At 37.7% G+C, this 26,059-nt stretch overlaps 1 protein-coding gene across 1 annotated transcript in view; it reads right to left on the bottom strand.

Moving 5' to 3' along the window:
* Positions 1-26,059, bottom strand: part of LOC140240312 (sperm-associated antigen 1-like) — a 46,322-nt gene that overhangs the window by 13,120 nt on the left and 7,143 nt on the right. The window contains exons 6-12 of the mRNA XM_072320095.1: positions 18,831-19,032; positions 7,076-7,134; positions 6,084-6,183; positions 5,150-5,227; positions 2,197-2,303; positions 1,118-1,784; positions 109-283 (exon numbers count right to left, since the gene is read on the bottom strand). Coding sequence (XP_072176196.1) covers positions 109-283; positions 1,118-1,784; positions 2,197-2,303; positions 5,150-5,227; positions 6,084-6,183; positions 7,076-7,134; positions 18,831-19,032 — 1,388 coding nt within the window. The remainder of the gene's footprint in view (positions 1-108; positions 284-1,117; positions 1,785-2,196; positions 2,304-5,149; positions 5,228-6,083; positions 6,184-7,075; positions 7,135-18,830; positions 19,033-26,059) is intronic.

Genomic DNA, 26,059 nt, shown 5'->3' with positions numbered 1-26,059 from the left:
CAAATTGTAGTCTGTTGATTGAACTCAATCACGGAAAGGATTGTCCGAAGCCCTAAGGCTGGATTCTGGATTATAAGTAAAGATAAATGAACAGTATAGTTGACTAACTTTTCCAGTGTTTCATATGCCTTGGCCCTCTTCACATAGGTCTTGATGGAGTTGGGGTTGAGTTCCAGGGCCACGTTGCAGTCCTCCACACTGAGTTTGGCATTACCCAGCCTCTGATGGCAGGAGGCACGGTTGGCGTAGAGGGTAGCCAGAGCCGTCGGGTATACCTCCCTGTCTGGAAGTGTAAACACACAGGGAGGTTGACGAGATGCTGTACATCATGAAAACACTTCAAATGGCAGACATCAATACGAGAAGTCTGTGCACATTACATGTAACTCTAAAGGGAGGATCTAACTGAGCGGCAAATGTAGAAAGTCATAATGTATAATCAAATTCGCAAACAGTTGTTATTGTCACAGCTTTCCTTGTTGCAGAAAATTTTGAACATGTTATAACATTTCTTTGAGACAAGAAACACTGTTTGCAACGATAAAAACTCATGGAAACTGTTTTGGAATTTGATTGTATTCTGTTTTTAATAACGCACTTGATTGCAACTGCTTTAATATGAACTCTACACTTTACTATGTTCGCAAACATTCAACGCTCGGTGAGATACCCCCTACTTACTTTACACACAAAGTTTCTGAAGATCGTTCTAGTGGTAAGAACCGGGGAACGAGGAATAATGAATATTGGTGTCTTGGATTTTTCACCTCTCATAAAAGCAATGGTTACCTGACATACATTGTAGAAATTGCTTTCACATAGAAGAGTCATACTCTTGTTTTGCAAGACGTGTCATACATATGTATTGCACTTTACTTTATATTTTTTTTGCTTTTAACAAACAAATATGTTCTGACCTTACTGAAACATTTCTTCACTTCAAAGGAGTGCATGGGTGATAACTGCTTGAATGCAGGCATGGAAGAACTGTCGGACTTCTGTTTAAATGCCATGTCATGTCTGTAAAGTCGCACAATCCAGCCAAATTAGTTTGTAGGCTTAACTAGAGAAACCAGAACACAACACCCACAGACTGGATGGAAGAGAGTGAACCTACCTTTTTCAAGTTTGTTGATGGCCTTGCCATACTGCTCACAGGCATCCCCATACTGGCCTTTGGCGAAGAATTCATTGCCTCGGTCCTTGAGGTGTACAACAGCATCAGGGAGAGGAGGAGCAGGTTTGGGCGGAGCTGGTTTTGTGGGCTCTGGCGCCTCCTCTGATACAGCTCCGCCCGAACTTGGGTCTGTACCTGCCTTAGGCGATTCTTCACTGGTCTGGGAGGATTCCACTTTGGGAGGTTCCTCTGGTTGGTTCTTGCTACCGACACACCCGTCCGTCTCAGTGCTACCATCCTTCTCTTGGTTACTTGCTAGTGGAGCTCCATCCCCCTTGCTCTTATTCGTGTCATTATTCTTCTTTCGAGTGTCTTCAACATCATCTCTGGCTTCTTGCCTCTTCCCGTTCTCCTGGTCGTTCTTGGAGGAACTCTCATCCTTCTTGCTGGTCTCTTCTTCCTCATCATCACTCTCCTCTCCCTCAACTTCCTCGATGACCAAACGCCGACCCTTGTTCTTCTCGCCCATCTCGCCGTTCTGCATCGGCTTCTCTCGGGAGGCGCTGTTCTGATCAGCGGTGCCCGCTGCATCACGCTTCTTCTTCAGTTCGGCCTCGATTTGGGTCTTTTCTTTGTCCATCTTGTTCACGACATCGTTCACAAGATCCTAGAGGAGGAAAATACAGAACATATTATGTTGCAGAAAGTGTACAATATGCTACATAAACCAAACTCAATCATTTGTGAGCAATGTTCAAGATAGGTGGTGGTTACTCCAATACCTGTTTTAGCTAAAGAGCTACCACATTTAGCATCTGTATCACTCCTTCAGGTAGTTTGTTACAGCATGATGGTAATAAAAAAAAAAACATGCTACATGGCTACAACCCACACAAGAAGATTGTCCTACCAGACACAACAAAAATCACAAGTAACATTTTTACACAATAGGCAGAAAGAGATGATTCCCACTCCACAAATGCATCTTTTTTAACACTTTCAATATCATTACCTACTGCATGTAAAAATGCATGTTTGGATTTTCACCGGAGAGGGTCAAGGGGTTAAGGGCAACTGACCAGTGCTTGCTTGTTGTTTGGTTCCACCTGTAGCACTGCCTGGAGGTCCTTCAGGGCAAGGTCATACTGCTTCAGGGACTTTCTGGCTGAGCCACGCCTCAAGAGAGCTGCAGGGGAGAAGATGTGGCGTTAAAACAAAGTATTAAGATGACAGGTTTCTGCTCTAATTACTACAAATGAGGGTGCGTAGAAAAGCTGCTATTTGAAAGCAGGGAATAATTTTCCTGGTATCGCATAGCAATTTGCTATGCATTTTGGTACGACTGCTAATAGTGCTATACAAAATGTAATTTGCATAGCAGTTTCATTACATAGACTTGTATACCATTTTGTTGAAAATGTATGTCATCGACAAAAATTGCTATTCAATTTCGAGAAGGAAAAATTATTCCCTGGAAATGAAATTTTCCCTTAAAGGGAACGTATAGTTTTGGTTGAGACATAGCTTCTCTCTTCTAACATCTTTCATTTTTTGCATGTGTGTGAGATAATGGAAAACTTCTTATGAAATATGAAAGAGCATCTAATTCCAACAGGAATTCAATGTTCATCTGATGAAAATTAGTTTTGAAATGACTGAGATATCCAAAACAGAGTGATCGTAATAAAAGTTAGGACCCACCTTTTTATATGATCGCATTGGTTTACTTTGTTTTTAGATGTCTCAGCCATTCCAAAACCGATTTTCATCAAATAAACTTTGAATTCCTCTTGGAATGGTATGCTCTGTACTATTTCATACATGGTTTCTTGATATCTCACAAAGAGTTAAAAGCTCAATCCTCATCTCCACCAAAACTATGCCATCCCTTTAAGGTTTTCACACTTGGGGGCTCGACAATCTCCACTGGTTTCCACTGCACTACAAAAATTCTCTCTTGGATGAGAATGATCATAAAAAAAGACCTGCTTAACCAATTGAGGGTGAGCTGATTTCACTATAAAACATGTTTCCCAGAGACACCTGCCTGAGTATACTGAGAACTACTCTTCAATGGGTTAATTTGATTAAGTAGGTGTCTGATTGACAAGGCCCTTTTTAAAACCTCACTGATCAAAGAAGGAATCTGCTTGGAGCATAAAAAAATAAAAACAAATGGAGCCTGAAACAACTATTGTTTCAGGCTTCTGGATGACAACAACTGACATAACAAGCTAAACCTTGTACAAATCTGATGGGTTGAGACCAGGAAAAAAACAAAACAAACAAACTAAAAACTAAAAGAAAACACAGTGTGCCTCAAGGCTCAATTCCAGATTTAAAGTTCAATCAAGCATTTCATTCAAATTATCAAGCAGAGTGCAGACTCTATACACTTCACACTCCAGTAGACATACTGTATGATATATTATGCTTCTTCATACTCTCAATATGTAATCATTTCAATTTGGGGATTCCCCAACTGGTACCATAAGCAATACAACATTATGAAATTATACAACACTGTTAGATGCATATTACATTGCATTTAATAAACAGTCTGCGCTTGTACATAAAGTATTGATAAACCTGCTGCATGAGTGACTGTAATTATCTAAATATGGGGATTTCTCGTCTTGCATCATACTACTACAGAATCTTGCAGCACTGTTACATGCAGATTACAATCAAAGAATCTTTGCTTGAACATGTACTACTTGTATGTAGAGATAAACCTGCTGCATGGAAGACTGTAATTATTTCAGTATGGGAATTTCCAATCTTGCCAAAGTTTTATAACACTACAATATCTTACAGCACTATTACATGCAGATTACAATGAACTGTAAATAACCTTTGCTTATAGTACGTACATTATCATTATTATTATTATTATTATTATTATTATTATTTATTTATTTATCTATTAATTTATTTGGCAATTGCAAAACAATACAAGTGACAACAGAGAAACAGATAAAACATGCAAAACACAAGAAAACAAAGTGTCAGTCTTTCCCTGTTGAGCTTCCCTAAGGAGCCAGGTTGGAAAAAAGCAATCAAAATCACATGATACTACAGATAAACCTGCTGCATGACTGCAAGACTGTATGATTTCAAAATAGGGATTCCCTATCTTGCGCAATAAGTAACATTCTGAAATCTAATAACACGGTTACGTGCAGATTACAGTGCATTAAAAGAGCCTGTGACACTTGTACATGACTACAGATGAACCTGCAGCATGGGTGACTGTGGTGTACCGATTTGGCAACAAGCCTACAGAACTCTGGCAGCCAGATGCAATCACTTCTTAGGCTCAGGAACATACATCCTTTGTTGACATTCTGACATACTGCTGAGTAAGCAAACCACATCCCATTGTTTTCTGCCTCATGCTAATCATGATACCTGGGAGTGCTGGGGGGGGGGGGGGGGGGGTTACAACTCAGACAGTGCAAAGACATACTAACTTTTTTTCTAACTTATGATTTTCAATCTATCTTCACATATAACTGTATCTCTTTTCTTTCTCCTTTTCCAGGCAGGCTAAGACATAATTTTGATTTGGAAGGCAATTTCCTGTGCAGAAAGGCATTTCTGCAGCTGTTATGAATCTTGTTTCAAATATGAATAATTCTATTTAATCATTATACACGTACATAAAATGTGCACTGATTGCAATGTAAACTGTATTAATGATTATCATAATAATCGATTTACTATCTACTCAATGTTCTGTTGGCCCTATTTGAGTTCAATTCCTCTACTATGCAAATATATCCTCAACAAAGCCCACAAACCAAATATCATAGCATTAATAGCACAATTAATATACATTGTATAGTAGAAAGTTACATATGTAACTTAAATTAAATGCACAGAATTTTTAAAAGTTTAGAAAAAAAGTTTAAAAATTTAAATGTTTAAAATTTAACATTTAACACTTAAGAGTTAAATGTACAGACAGAATGTGACTGAGGTGAACATTTAGCAATAAAAGAAAACCTAAAACATTTTGTAATATCGTACCTTTAATATTTGATGGTTCCAACTCCAGTACTTTAGTGCAATCCTCAGTAGCACCTTCATATTCACCAAGCTTTATCCCTGATAAATGTAGGAAATGCAAATTCATTATCTTTAAACTAGAAAGAAATTCACATGGATGCATTCCTGCATAGACACATAAACAGGCACACAGAGATACACATTCATGAAAACAGAACACTGGTTCCTGTCTTTCTGATATCACAGTCTAGGTCTCACTTGATGTGCAAAAAGCAAAATTTATTTAGAGGCATAATTTACCACTTGCAGAAGAAACAAAAACCCAACATTAGTGCTTTAAAATAGGTCTAAAATGCGAGTAAGGGATAGACACAGCCATTGTAAATATTTGAATCCGCATAATTGATGTTAAGTATTGTTAAATATACAAAATGTGAACAATAGTTATAATAAAAATGTTTCGAGACTAAACTGTCTACAGTTATGGTTTAATGAGAAAAATACTGATGTGTTTATCTCCTTATATTTTAGGCTTTATTCCAAAAATTCTACATGGTAGGATGTTTTGTGATACAACAGACCTACACAATGCATTGAATACGATTTTTCGAACAAAGGTAAACAGGACCTTTAATAACCTAAATGAGTCTTCACACATTTCAAATACTTTAGGAAAGGAAGAAAAGAGCTGAAATTCCTTATTAATGTGACTTTTTTTAACTATACATTCACAAATATCACAGTTTTGTCATGTAGTTGACAGTGCATTCATGTTTCATCTAAATCATTCCACTTTTTAAGAGAAAGCAGCATATTGACAAACTAATAATGATAAAGATAGTCAATTGATACGTCAAGTCCACATTTGTGACATTTTGAAACACTTCAAGCAGGTTCTACAACCATAACCATGAAAATTCAATTTTCAACACTTTCACCAGAAATTTTTACTCACTTGCCAGAGATCTATTATTGAATGCAGGTGCTGACTCCACAACAGAGAGACTCCTCGTGTAGTAGCGAATGGCTTCGGCATAGTTGCTGGCACGGAATGCCTGAAAAACCAGATGGTGGCAAATGTAAATACAATAACCCTCCTTTTTTTTTTCATTACTACTCTCCTTCCTCTCTGCTACACACCCAAAACATTTCACAATCAACAATGATGATCGGAAGTGGTATAACAGCACCATTCTTGAAAGCTATTTGAAGAATTGTGACGCAACTTATTTGGAATTACAATGTACATGGGGGGGGTGGGAGGGAGGCACTGTTTTATCCAATTTCTTTCATCTCCGTTTACATATTTTTCCTTGGTACATTTAAATCAGACTGTAATATGATCAAAATAAACAGGGGAAGCTACATTGTTCATTATTCCTACTATTTACTTTGAATGTGCCTATCTTCAAACAGTATCTTATGCCTGAAATTATCATTGAAAATGAAGATAATACACTCATGTACTACAAGCTTGCAAGTGCTTCCCTTTGAGAGGCTGATCCTCTTTTGGATACAAATTATAACTTGGACCCAGTAACCATGCTTCAGGTACAGCAAGTAAGGAATGACATCTATCATTTCATTCACCCATGACTTATGTAAAATTTGCTCCCAGGACAATTCATTTGTTACACCCACTATGTGCTGCATCTTCTGAAATGAACATTTATGATTCTTACAGCTTGAGAATAATCAGGGATCCAAGTTAGCATGAAAAAGAGGGCCTGAAATGCATCTACATGTACATGAGGCTACTTTTTGCTTTTGCCTGAAAACTGACATCCCTATGAAAAAAAGAAAAAAAAAAGTCAATGGGAACAAAACTTCTGTTCTTCTTTTTTTTTTACAAAAAGGAAATCAATCTGGAAAGAGCCAAACATATTAGAGCTTTGAATTTCTGAGCCCTTTAAAAGCCCATTACTGGAATAATGAGCAACATCTCACCTCATTACCCTTGTCCTTTTCCCGGTTAGCTGCCAACTCCCTCTCCCGGTCAGTCATACCTGACAGATGACAACAAAACGTCAACCTTCTGACTCTTGGGTGATATGAGTACTAAAATTTTGCTTCTTGTTCAACACTGTGAGTTTTCCTTGGTGTAAACTTGCCACTATTTCAGGCACACATACAGTATAACCCAATAAATCAACTTCAGCACCAGAAGGAATCTAATGAATTGACTATCGAATTGGAATATCACATCAATAGAGTGCATTATCAGGACTATTCATACACGGCTGCAAACATTTTAAATACATAAATTACAAGAGGTTTCAAAGGGCAAAGAATCAGGTAGATGACTATGTGTTTACACGTACCTACAACTAAATTGATGGAAATAATTTCTTAATCAGGAAAGCTTTTAAATTCCCAAGTCAAGGCTGGAAGAGATGTTAGATTATAAGAGAATTTTCTGTAGACTAATAAGAAGACTCGGCACTAGCAGCTCTGTACATCACAGGGGCCGCAGAATGTTTTTCAGGGTGGGGAAGGGGCTGTAAACTGGGGAGGTCAGATGTCAACATAGTCAACTGCATCCCCCCCCCCCCAAAAAAAAAAAAATAAAATAAAAAAAAATTTAATAATAATAATAATCTAATAATAAGTAAACTACATGGTTCCGCAGCCCCTGCATCATTATTCTTTGACTGACAAATCTTATTGATTTGTGGCTATTAACAATCCACCATGTGTGCTTTGATTTGACTCTTGGGGAATTACTGGTGTACAATACTTTGCAGGCGTCAAGTCAAGTCTTTGTGAAAAAAAAAAAAAAAAAAAAAAATCTCATAGAGGGGAGTATCACATGATTGCATTTAAACATCTGAGGTTCAAATTTCACCTGAATCATTGACAGGTACAGAAACATAATGACAGAAGTGCCAAAGGGTGCAAAAGTTTGGCAGGTTTCAGTACAATATCTTATTACATAACTTTATGCATTTATTCCAGCATGAGGATATTGTAGGAAGCACACTTTGAAAAGCTCTCACGTTTTAAGTTCAATCAATCTTAACTTGTGAACAGCATTACAGTTCAATAGCTGTGTTTTCACTTGAATATATGCAAATACTTTTACTCGAAAAAGAAGTAGAGAATACTATACCACTGAGAGAATTCCACATCAGTTGATCAGAAATATGCATCATTAAATAGTGAACAGGATGCAGAATTTAATTACCAGGTAATAATTAACACTTATCCCATTGTATACTGAATTCTGGAATCCCATAGAATTAATACACAGGTCACTAGGTTCCCGTAAGAAAAGGGTTAATACAGTAGGTAAATTTTGACCTCTTCAACATGAACTTCAACATGAACTTCAACATGCTATGGCTACGCTAATGTTGTTGCACAATGTATGTTGCATAAGTATATTAACAATACAACATTAAATGAGCACACAAAGAACAGCTAAACAAAGCCTTCCTATTTTTAGCATTACCTTTTACCACTGCACAATACAAAGGCTTACTTAACATGATAACCTCACCTGCAAAGCAATCTCTCATACACCAGCTCTGTTAAAATCCAAACCATCCAATGATCTAAACCAACCCAATATGAAGAAGCAGGCACTACGTTTGAGTGGTGAAAACAACCTGTAAGTCTACAGCTCGCCAAATAATTTATTCATCCTTTGGCGCAATTCACCAGCTCTGGGGAATCCCCACAAAATTCCCCAAACCTGTGTACAATTAACATCCCATGGACTATGAACACACACACCCATACACACATACACACAATTTCATAGTAAGCACACCCCCTCACACAGGCACACAATACATGGAATGTCATGACCCTTATCCTTTGTGCAAACACAAAGGAATAAAATAGTGAGCCTTTCCAGTTATCCAGATAACCTTGCCCTAAAAGAGCTCTTTGGTGCTGTGCAACATTGTCTAAGCTTTTTCATTTTTCAATTTCATTTTGTTCTTTCTTTGTGCTTTTTTCCATTTGCAGACCCTTTTTTTCCCAATTGATTCCTTCCTCTAGTCCGAGTCTCTTTTATACAGCCTTTTTCTACCTACACACACACACACACACACACACACTTGGTTTTGTTTGTTTACACATACTTGTGCTTATTTTGCCTTGCCTGCTTATTGTGTACTTACAATGTATACAATTTTCTCTCCCCCAGTTTTTCATATGTGCTTTATTTTATTTCTTTTATCAATATCTCATTAGTGTTATTTCATTGTCATTATTATTACTGTGTGTGTATATGTATACACTTTGATATGTTTGATTTCTTCCCCTTGTTGCCTCCTCCTGGTACACCTTTCAGGGCTCACTGTTTGCTCAGCCCCCCCCCCCCCCCCTCCCTTCCTTTTGCTGTTGCTTTTTTCACTCTTTCCCTTTCTTTATCCCTCTGGTGTTCCCTATCTTCTTTGATGTTGCCTCCCTATTCATCCTTTTCCTTCATTGGTTGCCTCCTTGATCCCCTTGATCATCACTGACCCCCTCTGCCTTTTGTCTGTCCCCTCTCTGCCTTTTGTCTGTCCACCCTCCTGCTTTAATCCCCTTCCTTTTACCTGTTGGGCTCCTTGCCCATGACCTCCCACCCTCTCCTTTGTTTCTTTGTTCTGTGTACCCAGCTTGTCCCTGTCTGTTCTTGTTGTGTGAAGTCCTTATATGTGATTGCTTTCCCTGCATGTTTGTCATTTTGCCTCTGACAAAGATTCTGCTAGGATTGAAAGCTCAGGCCCCTTTTGACTCCATTAAGTCTGACTAACAAGTTATCATGACTGTGATTTTCAGTTTCTCAACTGATTAAATATGCAAATGAGGGATGGGCCAAAATTAGCATGTCCCATGCGTTACTTTTTTAGGTCATTATTTCTCATCTGCATAAAATTGAATGATTTGATTGACCTGAAACTTTCAAAAGACCAAATTCACAATGGACCTAATCATATCCAAGAGATAAAAAGTTAGTCTGATAAATCTCATACCTGCAATTTTCAATTAGATTTAGTAACGCGTGGGACATTTTAGTAACGCGTGGGACAATTTGTGTACAAGTCAATGGAAGTGTACTAAATTTTAGTCTTCTATGGGAAATGTGTACATTATTGAGGGATTTTTTGTAATTTTCTGAATTCTGACTTGAAATTTGGTGAAAAGTTCCACTTTGGATAAATAATTCACAAAAGATCATTACATGCTATTTTCAAGGTCACATTCAAAGTCAAATGTCAAAAAATAAAGGATAACACAGGCATTTCATATTTTTTATTATATCTATTGTTCTGGTGGGTCTAAATCATTTGAATATGCAAGAATTTATTAGAAATACATCTGTTTAGATAATAAGTACCCCATATTAAAGTTTCTCTGAGCAAATGTGCAATTCACATCACAATATTCATAGTGACAAAAATGTCCCATGCGTTACTTTTCCCACGCGTTACTATACCTATGTTTCTATAATTGACCTTGAGAGAAAACAGTTTCATGATTTTTTCTGATATGTTTTGTTTCAGGTACAGTTATTGTTGTAGAATATATCATATCAAGTATTTTCACAATAATTGAGATAAAAGTAAAAGAAGGAAAAAAAAGACAATTTTTGTGATCCCACGCGTTACTGGAGAATAAATTTGCATAAATTAAATACTGAACGCCTGATTCTCATTATTTCTATTGTTTTGAATGAAGATACCTACTCAGCCATTCCATTGTGACTCGCGTGACATTTATACAAAATTTTGACTTGTTATGGTTTAATACTTGAAAAATTTATTTTGCAGACCTGTTTAGTTTATATATTTCAATCAAGGTATGGACCCTTCACATTGGTTCATAGAAATTTTTGATGTGAAGTCATTCTAGTAAGAGATACTTGACTTTTTTTGTTGTGACTCGCGTGACGCGACACTATTGAAGATTTCTGACCTTACTTTACGTAAATGAATTTTCGTAAGAAAGTACTTGTCCTATGTACACAGAATTTTCTGCATTCAATTTTGAGACATTAAGCGATAAATAGTAAAAATTTTATCAGGCCCTGACTTTTCCTTTGAACTCAGATGGCATATAAAAAATGTGACTCGCGTGACACATGGGTGTGACTCGCGTGACGAGTATCATTCAAGACCAAAAGTTGAGCCTAATATAATAGTTTTATTGAGTAAAATGAGACAAATGTTTAACCTAACATGTTATTTATGGTTAGTTTCATTACACATATCTTTAAAACAAAGAAATCATCTAACTCCAATCTCTGATGGAATCATGGGAGCTCATAGCACATTTAATGCATAAAACAACCAGCAAAAAATTAACTTCAACCTCTTTTTTTCCTTGTCAAATCAAGAGTTCTGGGAAATCATTCTTTTTCAATGAATTTTCTTTTTCTCTCTTATTTACTATAATTTTATCAACTAGTCTTCTATTCAAAATGAATCAAATTTAAACTTTCTTTAGGTTAGCTTGCATATTTGCTTATGGATTTATATGAATCCATTTAAGCTCCTTTTGAAACAAAGTTATGTTGATGCACAAAGAATCCTCACTTCTTATAATAGATAATGTTCACACATACTGATACTCTTTTTCTTTATCTACCATTACTGAGTCTGATGTGAAGAATGATCACCATGTTTTGCTTATTTAATCATAGCAAACTACATGATACAGTATATACTTTATTAAGTTTTCTTTGCCAAAGTGTCTTCTGTAGTTTGAGAAAGTTTGTCACTGCTTTCATGCCTAGTTTGTTGGGGCCATTTTATTTTTATTTTTAAGACTCAATCTTTTCATTCATTTACAGTCTCCTATTGTTGACAAGATATGGCTGCTGTAATTTGCATTTTATGTCTGATTCAGGCTGCCATGGCTCTTTTATCCAGCCAGTGGAATATATTCCCCTTTTCTCAGGTGACTTAAAGTAATTGTCACTTCTGACCACTTGTGCCAGAGATGCAGCGGGATACTTTCTGCTGAAGGCAGCTGCCACCATCAGCCAATTGCAGGCCCAATGGTATCCTCATTTCCTCCATCATTATGGCCATTATTGGATAGATCACCACTGCTTCTCTGAGAAGTGAACCTTTTTGCGACAAGATATTCACTTTTTGAAGGTGATATATCGAAGGGATGATTAAGTTATGTGGTGCAGCTATATTCCAAAGATAACAGGCAGGTACAAACCCTCAGAACAATCTTCAACTTCCCTTTGATTGTGATGAAAGTTGTAGGAAGAGTTTAAAGAATTACAGCAAGACAAAATTCCTCAGCAGTGGAGATATTTGTAGAGCACAAGATTTGATTTTTCACATAGCCGCAGCTCTGTCGCTTCAGGCTTGCTCCAATGTGTCAACTGGATCTTTCCCTTGACATGTAGTGCTGGAATTCCACACTACATTGTAGGTCAATGTAGTGTTTCTCCATTTAGCATAGGTAGGGCACTGATAACAAAGCTATTTTGAATTGGCTTGCAGGACCATATAACCATATTTTGACTAATGCACTTCACTGCTGACCACTTAAAAAAGTTCATCCAAAAAATCTACAGTCTACAACATAATACTGTTTTGTCATGGTCTATTAACGTACATTGTAGGCCTCATCATTGATGATGACTTGTAATAATTTTCTCCTGGGGTCACATGATTGATGTATATGTAGAGAGCTATTTGCACCTGATTCCAAATGGCAGATTGGACTTTATCTTAACTGGAGCATGAATGATTCTCAGCGAAGCCAATTTGGAGTACAGCAAAATCTGAGGGAAGATTTGAAGCAATTTTCTTGTCATCTTCATACAATGTAACTTGCTGATTGTTGCCACTTTATATGAAGCAATGTTTTAAGAACTTCACAGAAGTGGAGCTGACATACAGCGATGTAATTTTCATGAAGAGTTCCTGATGCATTTTACTTTTTTGTTGATGAGGAGGCCACCCACCTCCTACCAGTTTTTCTACTGACCAACCAGACGAAAGCTGACAATCCAATTAGCTTTTCATTACTTATCATAACACTTTTACCAATTAACATAAAAAATTTACTTTTACTGGGAAAATTAAACATATTATATGATTTAGTTTCAAGGCAGAATTTATTTTTTTAAATCTCAATCATTCTGGTCTTTAATTTTCTCAAACTTGTAAACTGTGACTCGCGTGACAACCCTAAGAAATCCATGCGTGACTCGTGTGACACAAATGTTCTGGTGTTTTTTACAATGAAGGGGTTTACAAAAGGAAACCTTATTTTCTGGTATGACTGAGGACTCTTAGATCCTCATTATTCATCAGCTAGAATTCATATAGTCTACTACTTTTTAAGCAATCTAAAATTTAGACTTATTTATGTGACTCACGTGACACATTTCGAGGGTGTTTTCAATCGAAAATATTGCCAAACCCATTACATATAAATGAAAAACAACTTGATATGGTAAAAAGGGTATACAATATTACCTTGCATCAAAAAATTATGAATCTATAAATAATAGATCATGCCTTAAATAAGTGAAATCAAAAAAAGTACCAAAGAGGCATCATTTTTGTAGCAAATGTGATCTTTGTTCTGGGAGGTGTAACTCGGCTGTTAGGAAGTGAAAAGCAGTAAAAAATTAGATTTACACCCTTTGATCATATACCTACCCAAATATGAATGCTCTTTCTTAATTGCTTGAACTTGAAATTTTAAGGTCCTGGTGTCTAGTTACATGGAATGGCTGTACTAGCTATCAAAAGCAACCCAACATATGAAATTTCAATCTTAACAGTGCAATATAGGGCTAAATCTTCTTGTGATGTCCCACGCGTTACTGGTGCAAAATAGCTTGGACTTGCCCTCTTCTACCATAACTGGCATAACATTAATCAATCAAAGTGATTCATAACAAAAATAGTCAGGTTTTTATAAGTTTCCTGACAGAGCACCGCTTTCCATAGAAAATGTACACAAAATCACAAAACTGTGCCCGTTTCGGAGTGACATGCAGTTACAAAATTGTGCATGACTTCGTTATACAGTACAAGTGGATATTGCAAATTTGGTCTCAAAAGTTGTGCGAGACTCAAACATAAAAAACTAGAAATGTCGCTATGGCGACTGGTATGCCTCCGCCATAATGCATGATTCTCCTAATAGGTCTATAGTACATGTGGACAATGTGTGATTACATTTTCACAAAATTGGCAAAATATTAAAATGACATGTTTGTCACAAATGTATTGAATGTTTACCTTCCTTGACCTATGTTTATTGGATGAATAGGAGAGCATGTATTTGGGGATTTAAGAACTTTAACTTGACTTTGACCATTTCATAAGTTTATGCACTGAGTAATTTTCAAGGTATGGAGAAAAAGCGCAATTTCTGTATTGAACAGTAAATTGTTATCATTTTCATCTGGCCTTTGATTTATAAGAGAATCACTGTCAGGCAGAACATACATAAATTCAGCATGTTCTAAGTTTCAAGATAACTTGAGCCCCTTCCGAGATATGGAGAAAGAATTAAATTCAGCACTTTCACTTGATCTTTGACCTTTTGACCTTTGACCTTCTTGGCAAAAAAAAAAAAAAAATCCCAGAGAATCTCTACTGGGTTATACATGCATACATCAAGTTTAAAAAAAAAAAGGTCCTGCTGGCATTGCATAAATATAAGGAAAATAGTAACATTTTGAAGTATTGCCCTTGACCTTTGACCCCTGACCTTTGACCCCATGAACCCTAAATTCCCTAGATAACCACTGCCAGTCAGTAGATGCATATACATACTATGTTCCATGAAGATACCTTGAACAATTTCCAAGATACAGAGAAAAAAGTGAAAATTTAACATTTTACTTGACCTTTTGATCTTTGACCTTTTGACCTCATGACCCCAAACTTTCACCAGAGAATCTTAATTGGGTAGTACATGTATACACTAAGTTTCCAGAAAATATCTTCAGGCATTGCATAGATATGGGGGAAATAGTAAAATTTTAAGCATTTGACCTTGACCTTTTGACCTTTGACCTTGAGCATGTGCACCTAAAAGTTGATAGGCACAACTTCACCCCCTAATACACATACATGCCAAGTTTCATTAGGATACCTCAAAAGGTTTTGGTAGTTACCCTGTCCACAAAATTCATTACGGACGGACGGAAGGACGGACGGACGGACGGACGGACGGAAAGACGGACGGACGGACGGACGGACGGACGGACAACCCGAAAACATAATGCCTCCGGCACCACTTCGTGGCGGAGGCATAAAAAAAGTTAAGAAGCCTCATTACAAGGCCTTTTTGTATTAAAGAATTAATGCACAAAACATTAGGGGGGGGGATTCCATCCAGATGATCCCCCACCCCCCACCCCCACCCCTTCCTCCCCAGCCCTTTCAGGGTTATGTGATATCCTGTCCAACGCCTTGCTGTCTTACTGAAAAAAAAAAGAAACCCAACAACAACAACAACAACAATTACAACAACACAAAGCCACCATGGCATGTCAAAGGAAAGGTGATCTCATTTGATATAGTGCTTTGGCTGCCATGTTTTTTCACTCTCCAGAGCGTTTGTCATTTTTTGAGATATGAGGTTCTGTCACCAGAACAGCAATACACATAGTGCGCAAATAATGACTGCTATGAGGGGCACAGTTGAAATTATGGGCCCAAGGTGATGTGAAAAACATAACTATGCCCAAAGCGAAGCTGAGGGCATAGTTATGGTTTTCACATCACCGAGGGCCTGTCATTATTTGTTTTATATACCGAAAACATAGATTCCGAAATATAGATACCGAAAATATAGATTCTAGTCTCTTTTCAATCAACGCTGATCGACAGCGCAGCGGTCGTATCATTGGTGCGTACATATGAGTGATCTATGTGTACAGGGTTGCGACTGTCTCCAAACCTATTTACAGGCCACAGTTGATTCTATGCACCGGGCACAGTAAATCATGACGTCATTTTGATCAAAAATGGGGCACAGCTATTTTCATGACTCCACTTTTAACCAATCAGATGAGAGGAATCTATATATGAGGTATATAATACAACTAGCAGCACCCGTGGAAATCCACGGGTCTGAGGTTTTTTTTTTCTCTCTCTCTCATAGATACGATTTTGCACATTCTTATTGATGAGATAAAGAAAATTTTTTTCTCATTCTTTCGTTACTTGTGCTCGATCTCTTCTACCCATGACCACCATCCCCCCTCCCACACACACACACACACACACATTTCCACCCCCGCAGAGCAAAAACAAAAAAAAAAAAAAAAAAAAAACATTCAGGGAAAAATTACCAAAAACGCTTATGAGATTGTCCGGAAGTTCTGCCCACAGATTCTTCCAGTCGGAATGGGGAGATACTATTGACACTATGACTTTGATATTAATTATACCCCCTGCTCTTGCATCCATGCAGGCACCCGAGGGAACCCACGGCTGGTCTCAAGGCCTAGCATTTTTTTTTTTCATTCCTATTTCTTTTCCCACGTTATGAGAGAAAATATAATATTTTTGATCGCCTTCAATTGCTCCCTCCTTTTTGTTTTTAATCACCAAAACTTGGTTTGATAGATCATAGAACCATCCGTTTATCTACTTCAGACTATACATCATCATTATTATTATATTATTATTCTCATTAGGCCCCTATTGTTATACTGCTATTATAATTATTATTGTTATTTGTGGAGGGGGATCATAATGATTAGGTTTTTATAAGTATTAGGCTTCGTATTTTTCCTTTGATATTTTTTCAACCACGTTATGAGAGAAGAAATACACAAAGAATGTTTTCGTCTTCATTTGCTCCCTCATTTCTGTTTTCATAATCAAAACTTGGTTTGATAGATCTAGAACCACCCGTTTATCTCATTGATACTGTTCATTGTTTTTATTATCATGATAATAAGCATTATTATTACTATCATTATCATTGTTATTGTTATTGTTATTTTGTGGGATGGGAGATCATAGTCATTCGGTTTTATTATTTTCATATTATTCATTGACATGGGGATGAATCAAGGGAATTCAGGAAAAAAGTTTATCGGTCAAGGATAGTGAATATCTTTTTTTCCCCGTCATGTCAAGGTTACTCTACAACTGATAGACGTTTCAAATAGCTTCATTATCATTGATATTTCATTTTAAACATCAAAACAATCCAGTACCAGTTTGTGTCGCTTCCGCCCACTCTTAAGTTATGGATCATAGCACCCCCTCCCCATTCACTTGCATTGGCCTATTGTATTATTATCATTATTTCAGTGTATTATTATTATTGTTATTATCATTGTTAATATTATTACTAACATTATTATTATTACTTTGGGGAGAGGAAAGAGTAGAGTCATAATAAAGGGATGATCATCCAAGGGAGGCGGAAATGTTAATTGGTTAAGAATGGTAAAAATCTGGGTTTTTTTTTTTTTTTTTTTTTTGCTTATCTGCTTTTTGTCGTCATTTGTTCCCTCTTTTTTATTTTTACCACCAAAACTTACTTTGATGCACCATGACCATACATTTGATGTCCACTTGTAACTTCAAAATTTGGCGGTCAGCAAAGCGAGGGTTTCCCCCGCGTCCGCTCGTCTTATGAATATTCATGTTTACAGCAGCCATGCAGTAAACGAATGAACAGCGGCGCGTGTACTCTGATACGGAAGGGTACGATCGGCAAGGACAAAATTTAAGTGGATATTAACAATGATACCCGACTTGATAGTAAACTAAATGACGTACCTGAGCTGCTTAGTATCCTGCAGTTGTGCAAAATACAATAAAATAACAGCATTCGTTGTTTTCATTTGGGCACGCCAATGGCAATCGTCGCTGTACGTAAATGCCCTTGTACTAACAATGACCGCGCCGTGTATTATACCATGTGTCCATATCACGCGCACGCAGATAGTGTTTCGTGTAACCATCGTCAATACATACACAGGCGCAGGCCACACACTGGCATACCGTACCCAAGAGTACATTGTGTGCGTGCGTGCGTGTCCGCCGGAATATGACAGAGATTTCGCTGCACGCCATCATCTTTTTGACATTAGTATCCCCACTGTCTCTTCAAGCTAAAAGATGGACGATCGATAAAGGCAGGAGTCCAGCGCAAGATCGGTGAATATTAAAACGCTTGGCTCTGACGTCACGCACAAAAATGCATTATGCATCTATCTAATTAATTTCTCTTTGTCGTCCTCGACGTCGACACGGAGGCGGAGCGCGGGCGAAACCCGGTCCAAGGCACGTAGGAGACCCTCCCGCTGCCGACGGCACCGGTCTCTGGGGCCCGGAGCCGACGGCTCGGGAGGAGATAGACAAACCAGCAACGCCGGAATAAAACAGGAAATACATAAGGCCCCGACAACAACAACAACTTCGCCTTTTACTGTATAAGATATATAGCAATGAAAACATGCAATTAGTCACAAGGTTCTGCCCATATGGAATGTTACAGGAAAATAGCATATATTATGTACAGCTACTGATCGATTCTTGTTGTGCTTCCAATCACTGAAAACATACAGTAGCGGGACAGAATGGCATTGCAAACAGCAGTTAAAAGTATGTACACATAACTTCAGTCACGATTTGGCACATTATACTGCATATATAACATTCAACAATCAACATCAATGACAACAAAAAAATTCCCCAACGAAAAAATCACAAGTAACTGTCAACTCATCATAAAATCAAATTGACCCTACCTTCAGTGTTGATGGCATCCTTCAAGCTGGTTGACTGTGCCTTGGCCAGCCTCTCCGCCGCCTTTTTCAGACTTTCCTCCTTTACATTTTTGTCCATCTTTTCCACTTCAGCATCAACATCGTATTTGTCCCAGCTGCGGTAGTCAGAGCCGCGGATGCGCTCTGAAGATGGCTTACCCCAATCATTCTTGTCTGATGAGTTCTAGACAGAAAAAAAAAATCAGTTGGGCTTGATAATGAGTCACATCAACTTGAAGAGGGGAAAGAATCAAGGGCATCATTCCTTGATTGGATATGATATCAGAATACAGACAAACCTGTCTACAGTGGTCATCCAAGGGGAATGAAGATTGGCTGTCATAGACAGGTGGCCACCATCGACAGGTTCTCCAACAATTCCTATGTGTCACTTTGTAATTATTGATCTAAAAAAAAAAAAAAATTTCAAGCTAATCTAAGCATAATGTATGAAATTAATGTATGAAATCAGACCATTTGCTATTTCATAAAACACTGTATAAAGCACCAAAAAGGCATTTATTTTATATATCATGTACATTCTGTCTAGTATCCTTAGCAAATGTAAATGTAAAACAAAAAATTGTGACATTAAAAAATTCATTAGTATTGTATTGTTTTTAATTCCTTATGTATTTCATTGATTTCCAACTTTTTGTTTCCTATTGCTTTTTCGATGAAATTTGTCGGCGACACTGTTCTGAGCATGAAAATATATTATCAATTGATTGTAATCAATAAAAGCAAAAAAAAAAAATAACCATCCTTTTATAAAATTTGACTGAAAGAAGAATTTGCAATAAAAGTGTATATGAATTTAAATTTTGAGCAATTTTATTTTGTACATCCTGTTCATGTATAAATGTATAACTTCAAGACGGCATGCTCGGATGTCACAAATTTGGTGTCAAATGATGCAAGAGACTTTAAAGACCTAATAAAATGCTTGCAAAATGTTTTAATATGCAAAAGAAATGTAAAATATATGTCATGATTATCAATGTAAATATGTTGTCAGTGTCGTTCCGGTTTTTATCTCTTCTAGAAACTCCCCCAAATATCACATTTTTGGAGGACCCCATTGCAGCTTTTGCGAAAAAGATAGTCACGTGACCAACACCCCTGAACCGATTGATGACGTATAAGCACGGAGTTGTGCTCAGTTAGCAGACGCCGCTCAGCACAAGCACTTTACTAGCTTGGTACACGCGCGTACACGATAGCTAGCCCGGCCAGGCCCCGGGCCCCGCTCGATGTGCGCTCCCGGTCGACACACTGACTGTCGACATGTACGCATTACCACGTACATTATCACTAAGTTAGCTTGCACAGATACGTACCTCGAGCATAATGTCTTCCCCTATATGGGTAAACTTCGACATTGATGATGATGATGAAGACTGCAGCTCTGACGATAGCGGAGAGGAAGAGGAGGCACATGAAGTTGAAGGGGAAGATGGGGAGGGAGAGGCAGCCGATGAACCAGAACGTTATCGTGGGGCTGCACCTTATACCGATATGAACCAGCTGCATCTCCCCCGCTGCCAGTGCAAGAGCGTATGAACATGGCACCAAGCCCGAGAATAGACCTCACGGAAACAATCGCCTGGGAAATACAGAGTGGTATGTCTGGTATGCCCCCATATAGTTTAACGTTAGAAAAGATATACTGTATTCTACATGATTGACATTGTAAGTTGTAACTGTCTAGTAAGTAGATTAGAAGAACAGGCCCAGCTCGCTCACAAAGTGAGCGGCTACTCCGGCCGCAGCAAGCAAGCGGGAGCGTCCCGGCCGTGGCCTGGCCCGTCGGCCGGCGCTTACAAGTTAAACTACCAGTAGTAGTCTGGTAGTAGATCTAGTAGCAGTCTACTAGTAGTTATAGTAGTCTACTAGTACTACTACTAGTAGTAGTACTATTACCACTACGGCACTAGGTCTAGTAGACTAGTAAGTAGTAATAGCAGAATCTTTGGTAGTAGTACAGAGGCTACACTCTAACGCCTATTGAACGGTTAGGGGGATATGTTGTTACAGGGTGGGTCGTGTGGCTAAAAAAAAAAAAAAAAAAGGCCTAACCAGTTTCCCATAGTCAGTTTCTGCAATATGATCAGTAATCTAGATGCGTCATTTTCTAAGAAAAACGATACCAAGAATGATCGTCATTTTTGTTTTATGCTAAAAATCATACTGTGGAAGGAAGCCCAAACGCCGTGCCTATCTACCGATGAATGCCACGGTGGGGCTGGATTCACGAGTAGGTCTAGGCCTATAAAGCAGGCGAGTCGCCGTAGTATTAGTACAGACACGCAGTGGTGGTGGGGCTATCGTGAAATAGGCCCCACCCATAGAGCTCTATGATACAGCTCTATGGCCCCACCGCAGTGCGCGTGCACCGTACCCGTGCGTTTATAGCAAGCAAGGGTAGGTCCTCCTTGGGTTTAGGGTTAGGTAGGGTTGTATTTATGGTTAAATTGGCCAATAAATTAGTCGAGCCGAGGGCCATATGTGTGGCGCTCCGACAAAATGAGTCATAAGTCGCACGGGGAGTTTTCCCGTAATGAGCCGAAAATGAAGGGAAAGCACTGTTCGGGTCAAAATTTTTTTATGACGGATTTTGATTCCTTGATGTTTTATCTATTTGTACAGAAAATTTCAGCGTGTAAAAATGAGTACAAGTGTCCCAAATCACAGTTTTTCTGAGACCATTTTTTTCGGTTACATTTTTTTTCGAACGCTCGCCTTTGCGTTGCGTTTCGCACCTATTATTCTTGCCCGATCCAGACTCCGCCTCCGTTGCTAGGGCGTATGCTAATGAAGCATTGCTCTTGACCCCATTGAAGACAAAACAAAGCATGGTGCGCGCGGCGGCGTCGGCGGCCATGCGGCGAGGGCTTTAGAATTACGCAATAATAGTGAGCTGACCAAGGCTATCGATTGCATGACCAGCGAGTTTCGTTTGATACATGCACCACATTTCTTGAAGTTGTGATTGATGTGACGCACAAATCGCGCTGAAAAAAAAAAAATAATTCCAACGAACGATCACGCAAAATTTATGATACTTTATCAATGAGCTAATACATGATAACATATCGAACTTGAAACCTCTTTATGCGTGTGTGTACTTTTACAACGGTTATTGGCCTCATTAATGAATTAATTCAAATGATCATAACTTTCGTTCCCTGGTATGTGACTTGCTGTTTAAAGTTCATCTTTGGAGATAAAGTCGGGCCTAAGTTGTCAATTATTCTCGTTTTTATAAACTCGACAATTCGTGTGATAATTCGCCAAATGTATGTAATGCGTACTATTATATTTCCCTGGTTAATAAAACTTATTGCCCTATTTCTTATGGTGGTTTGGGCCGTGACGGTATGGAGAGAAATCGGAAGACAAACATTATTAATGCCCAAATAGCTCGTGTTCCCTTTGGAGGATATTCTGACTCTTGTCATCTGTGTATTTTTTTTTTTTAGAAGTAGGACCAATTTCAGAAAGTGACAGAAAGCTGTGTCTCTACTCAAAAGTGTGCTTCTTCATTTTGTTTTGTTTTTTAATCAAAATGTTTGTAATGATAGCTGTTTGTCATGTATTGCGTGTAGCTGACATGTGAGAGGTCAAGTCTGCAAAGAATTTGGCTAACAGCTTTGCGAAGTAGCAGCGCTAATTGCCCATTGAATTGCGTATTCTGAGGAATTCCGAATGAAAGAACTCGGACGACACTGTTCACGCCTTGTATCCGAGTAAACCCCGCATCAACGAAGCCTTAAACAATGAAAGGTAAACTTCCTGCTATCAAGGGGTGGATAATCACGCAACCAGTAATCTTTCTTCGCCATTGATAGCAGAATCAGTGACGTAATGGAGCAACAGTGTTGGAGGATCGGCATTATGTCTGCTAATTTGTAAAAGAATTTTTCAGTCCCCTTTTGTGTTCAGAACCACAGTCAGGGACGCTAACTTACTTTATCTCCTACAAGCTATCGTTACTATCTTAAAACGTGAATTTTATGAAAGGTTAAAAGTGATCGCGGAATCGGTTCTTCTGCGTGACGCAAGGCTTTTATAATAGCATACCAAGCTTAAATCATTTACCTGTATAGAAAGGGCGGGGATACACACTTATCGCAATCATCCGAATTTGAGAGTAATACACTCTACTATCTTTCTTCATCTTTCCCCCGACAGAGACCATGGTAATTCAAAACAAACAAACAAACAAACAAACAAGCAGTTGCATTATATCAGAACGTACAGAATTTTTGTGTTTCATGTAAACCATCTCTTGATGTATAGTAGGCATTTGTTGTCGTTTTTACAGCGTTTCCTAATAAATGCCTATAGCGAAAACCCAACACAACTTTTATCAAGGAGGGAAGGGAACTTTAATTTAAATATAACATAGTTTACAGAAATCATACATGTAAATAAGGCAATGATATACATCCGCATGGCCGATTGTAATCTCTTACTTTGATAATCAAACATGATCGCCTGCATTTACGTGCTTTTTCTAATTTCTTGAACTTCGCCTCATTTTCTTTTTTTTTTCTCGCAACATTTAAAAATCGTAACACAGTCTGCTATCCCACAACATAATGTTCCATTTGATTCGCCACTTATTGTTGGTCGGGTGACGCCAAATGTTGGAATCTCGAGCGATGATACATGGCATTTTGTTTGTTGGTTTTCGTCTCATCGCTCAAAAGAATTTTGACTACAATTACAAAGGTATCATTTACAAGACGTAACTGATGGTTTTAATACAGAAGTGATCATCAATTCAGTAAGGATTATAGTCAAGTCATGAATTCACTTTACCCATCATGTTTAATCGAACTACGACATTGTCGGGGTGTCCGCGCCTTTTCATTCTCATAGTTCTTGACATAATCAAAACAAATAATTCTTTATATAATTTCTCAAAATACTCAAAAAGATGGCCCAAGTCAAAACTTTCTACAAAGCTTGCATACGGCAATCTTTACTGGCCTAAACAAGTTTTCTAGAGCTATCAGTTCCCCCTATGACGATGACTTCGATTGCGTTTTGAACTTCTACCGAACCACTTTCAAAACAGCTGTTATACCTTTATAGTTCGATTAATGAACCAGTCTTTTGAATTCATAACCAACATTCGTAATCGTAACCATACAGTAACATAATACTGTCAATAACAGTTGGAAAATGTAAATGTTATAATAATAGCGCAAAATAAACGACTAACGATTATCTTCATACATGCTAATTCCTAAGTGATGTCGCAACGAAAATGACACATGATTTGACTGCTGCTTCAAGCAAATAAAAGTAAAAAGGAATGGGATACACTTCTAATGATAGTACCACGCCGTACAATGCATTCCACTGTATTTGGTAACGTTTGGTTACGTTTCTGTGTGCTTTACGTACGGAAAATAAAACGCAGATTGATGCTATTAACATGCTAACACACAACGCATTCAAAATGTTTTTATTTATTTTTTTTTTATAAACCGTGTACAATGTAATGTTTTAGTATACGGTTTGAAACTTTGAATTTGCGAGTCCTTTATAGAGTTATAAGAGTTATTACATTATCAAGCAAAAACTAAAGTATTTAGGGATTCGGATTTGCGCAGAAGACTAACAATGCTATATGGCGATCGTTCGCAACAGAGACAATCCGCTTCAATAGATATACAATGTAATTCTGTTTTCATAAATTGAAAGAGAAACGAAAAGAAGTCAACTTTTTAACTTCATTTAGCTTTCTCACCAATTGAACTTGATTTGATCTGTCATGCATGATATCGCTGTGTGTTCTATTAATTCTATTAAATTATTTAATTGGCGTGGTTGTTTTTTATGCAGAATATTACAGGTAAGTATAATTCATTGAAGTTCATAATGTTTGTACATGTGGCGTGTTCGTTATTTTGTATTTTCATTTTTATAATATATCACGTGTCCATTATCTGATTCTGACCACGAAAATATGGCGACTGTTTAAATGCGGAGTATGTACTGGAAAACTAATGTCTCCTGCCAGTAAAGACAAACTGATTTCTAGTCTATCCCCGCTTGAAATGGAAATGAAATTTAAAAAACAAACAAACCGAAGTTCGACTTTCAGCAGATTTCAACCGTTTTGTATAGTGCCTGATACATGTAATGGATACAATTCTTTAGCACATAAGCAATCACATAACTTTCAGGAATAAATGTATGTCTTAATGACTTCTTTTGGTTTATCATGTTATTGAGGGAACAGCTCCTGATTACAATGTTTGTTTGTTACGTCAATACCAACCTTCACAAACTCTTCGATCCTCAACTTCAGGTCTCTTACATATTCCGTTTTCTAGGAAATCTTGGGGGGAACGTGCTTTCGCTCACGCTGGACCAACACTGTGGAATTCACTTCCTCGTGAGCTGAAAGACTCAAGCTCTATAACATCTTTCAGGAGTAATTTAAAATCCTATCTGTTTAGCAGTGCATTTTGAAGACCAGTGTCTTTTGAAGACAGACTTTCATGTCTTTTTTTTTTTCTGCTTCTTCATCTTCTTCTATTACTGTGATGTACTTGTATTTTCAATCTGTTTGCTTTGATGTACCTATTGTAAAGCGCCTTGAGCATTTAATCAAAGTGGAGAACGGCGCTATAGAAATTGTATGTATGTATTATTATTATTATTATTATTATTATTATTATTATCTCATGGAAGAAAACTCGTCTCCTTGCACGAATTTTAGCTTCTTCCTTTTCAAGCTTGCGGGAAAGAAATAGTTGAACATCAATCGCAATCATAAAGAGAGGCACATCCTTAAAAATAAGCACAGGAGTACTGAGACACACTACGAAATAAAAACGGGCCTTTTGTCACTATTGACAACGCATGACATTGAAATGCTTTTTTTCCCCGGGGGGGGGGGGGGGGGGGGGGGGGGGGGGGTAAAACAATTGATATTCTGAAGGTTCGTTAATCACACAATGAAATATGGTTCGCTATTAGCTTAGGTTCGTTAACAAGAAAATTAAATGCGGTTCCTTTTCCGGTGGTTCCTTTACCCGAAAGTAATCAAGCAATCATTTATTCTAATAAGGTTTGTGAATACAAAACGAAGTGAGGAAGGCCTAAGTATTAATTCAGATTATTTGTCAGTATAATTATCTATACTCCACTTCTCAAATGCAGAGAGATTGTAACTGCAAATGTGATGT

The sequence above is a fragment of the Diadema setosum genome, chromosome 16 (genome assembly GCF_964275005.1).
Source record: "Diadema setosum chromosome 16, eeDiaSeto1, whole genome shotgun sequence".
Lineage (NCBI taxonomy): Eukaryota > Metazoa > Echinodermata > Echinoidea > Diadematoida > Diadematidae > Diadema > Diadema setosum.
The sequence above is the reverse complement of the archived record's forward strand: the minus strand, read 5'-3'. Positions and strand labels throughout refer to the sequence as shown.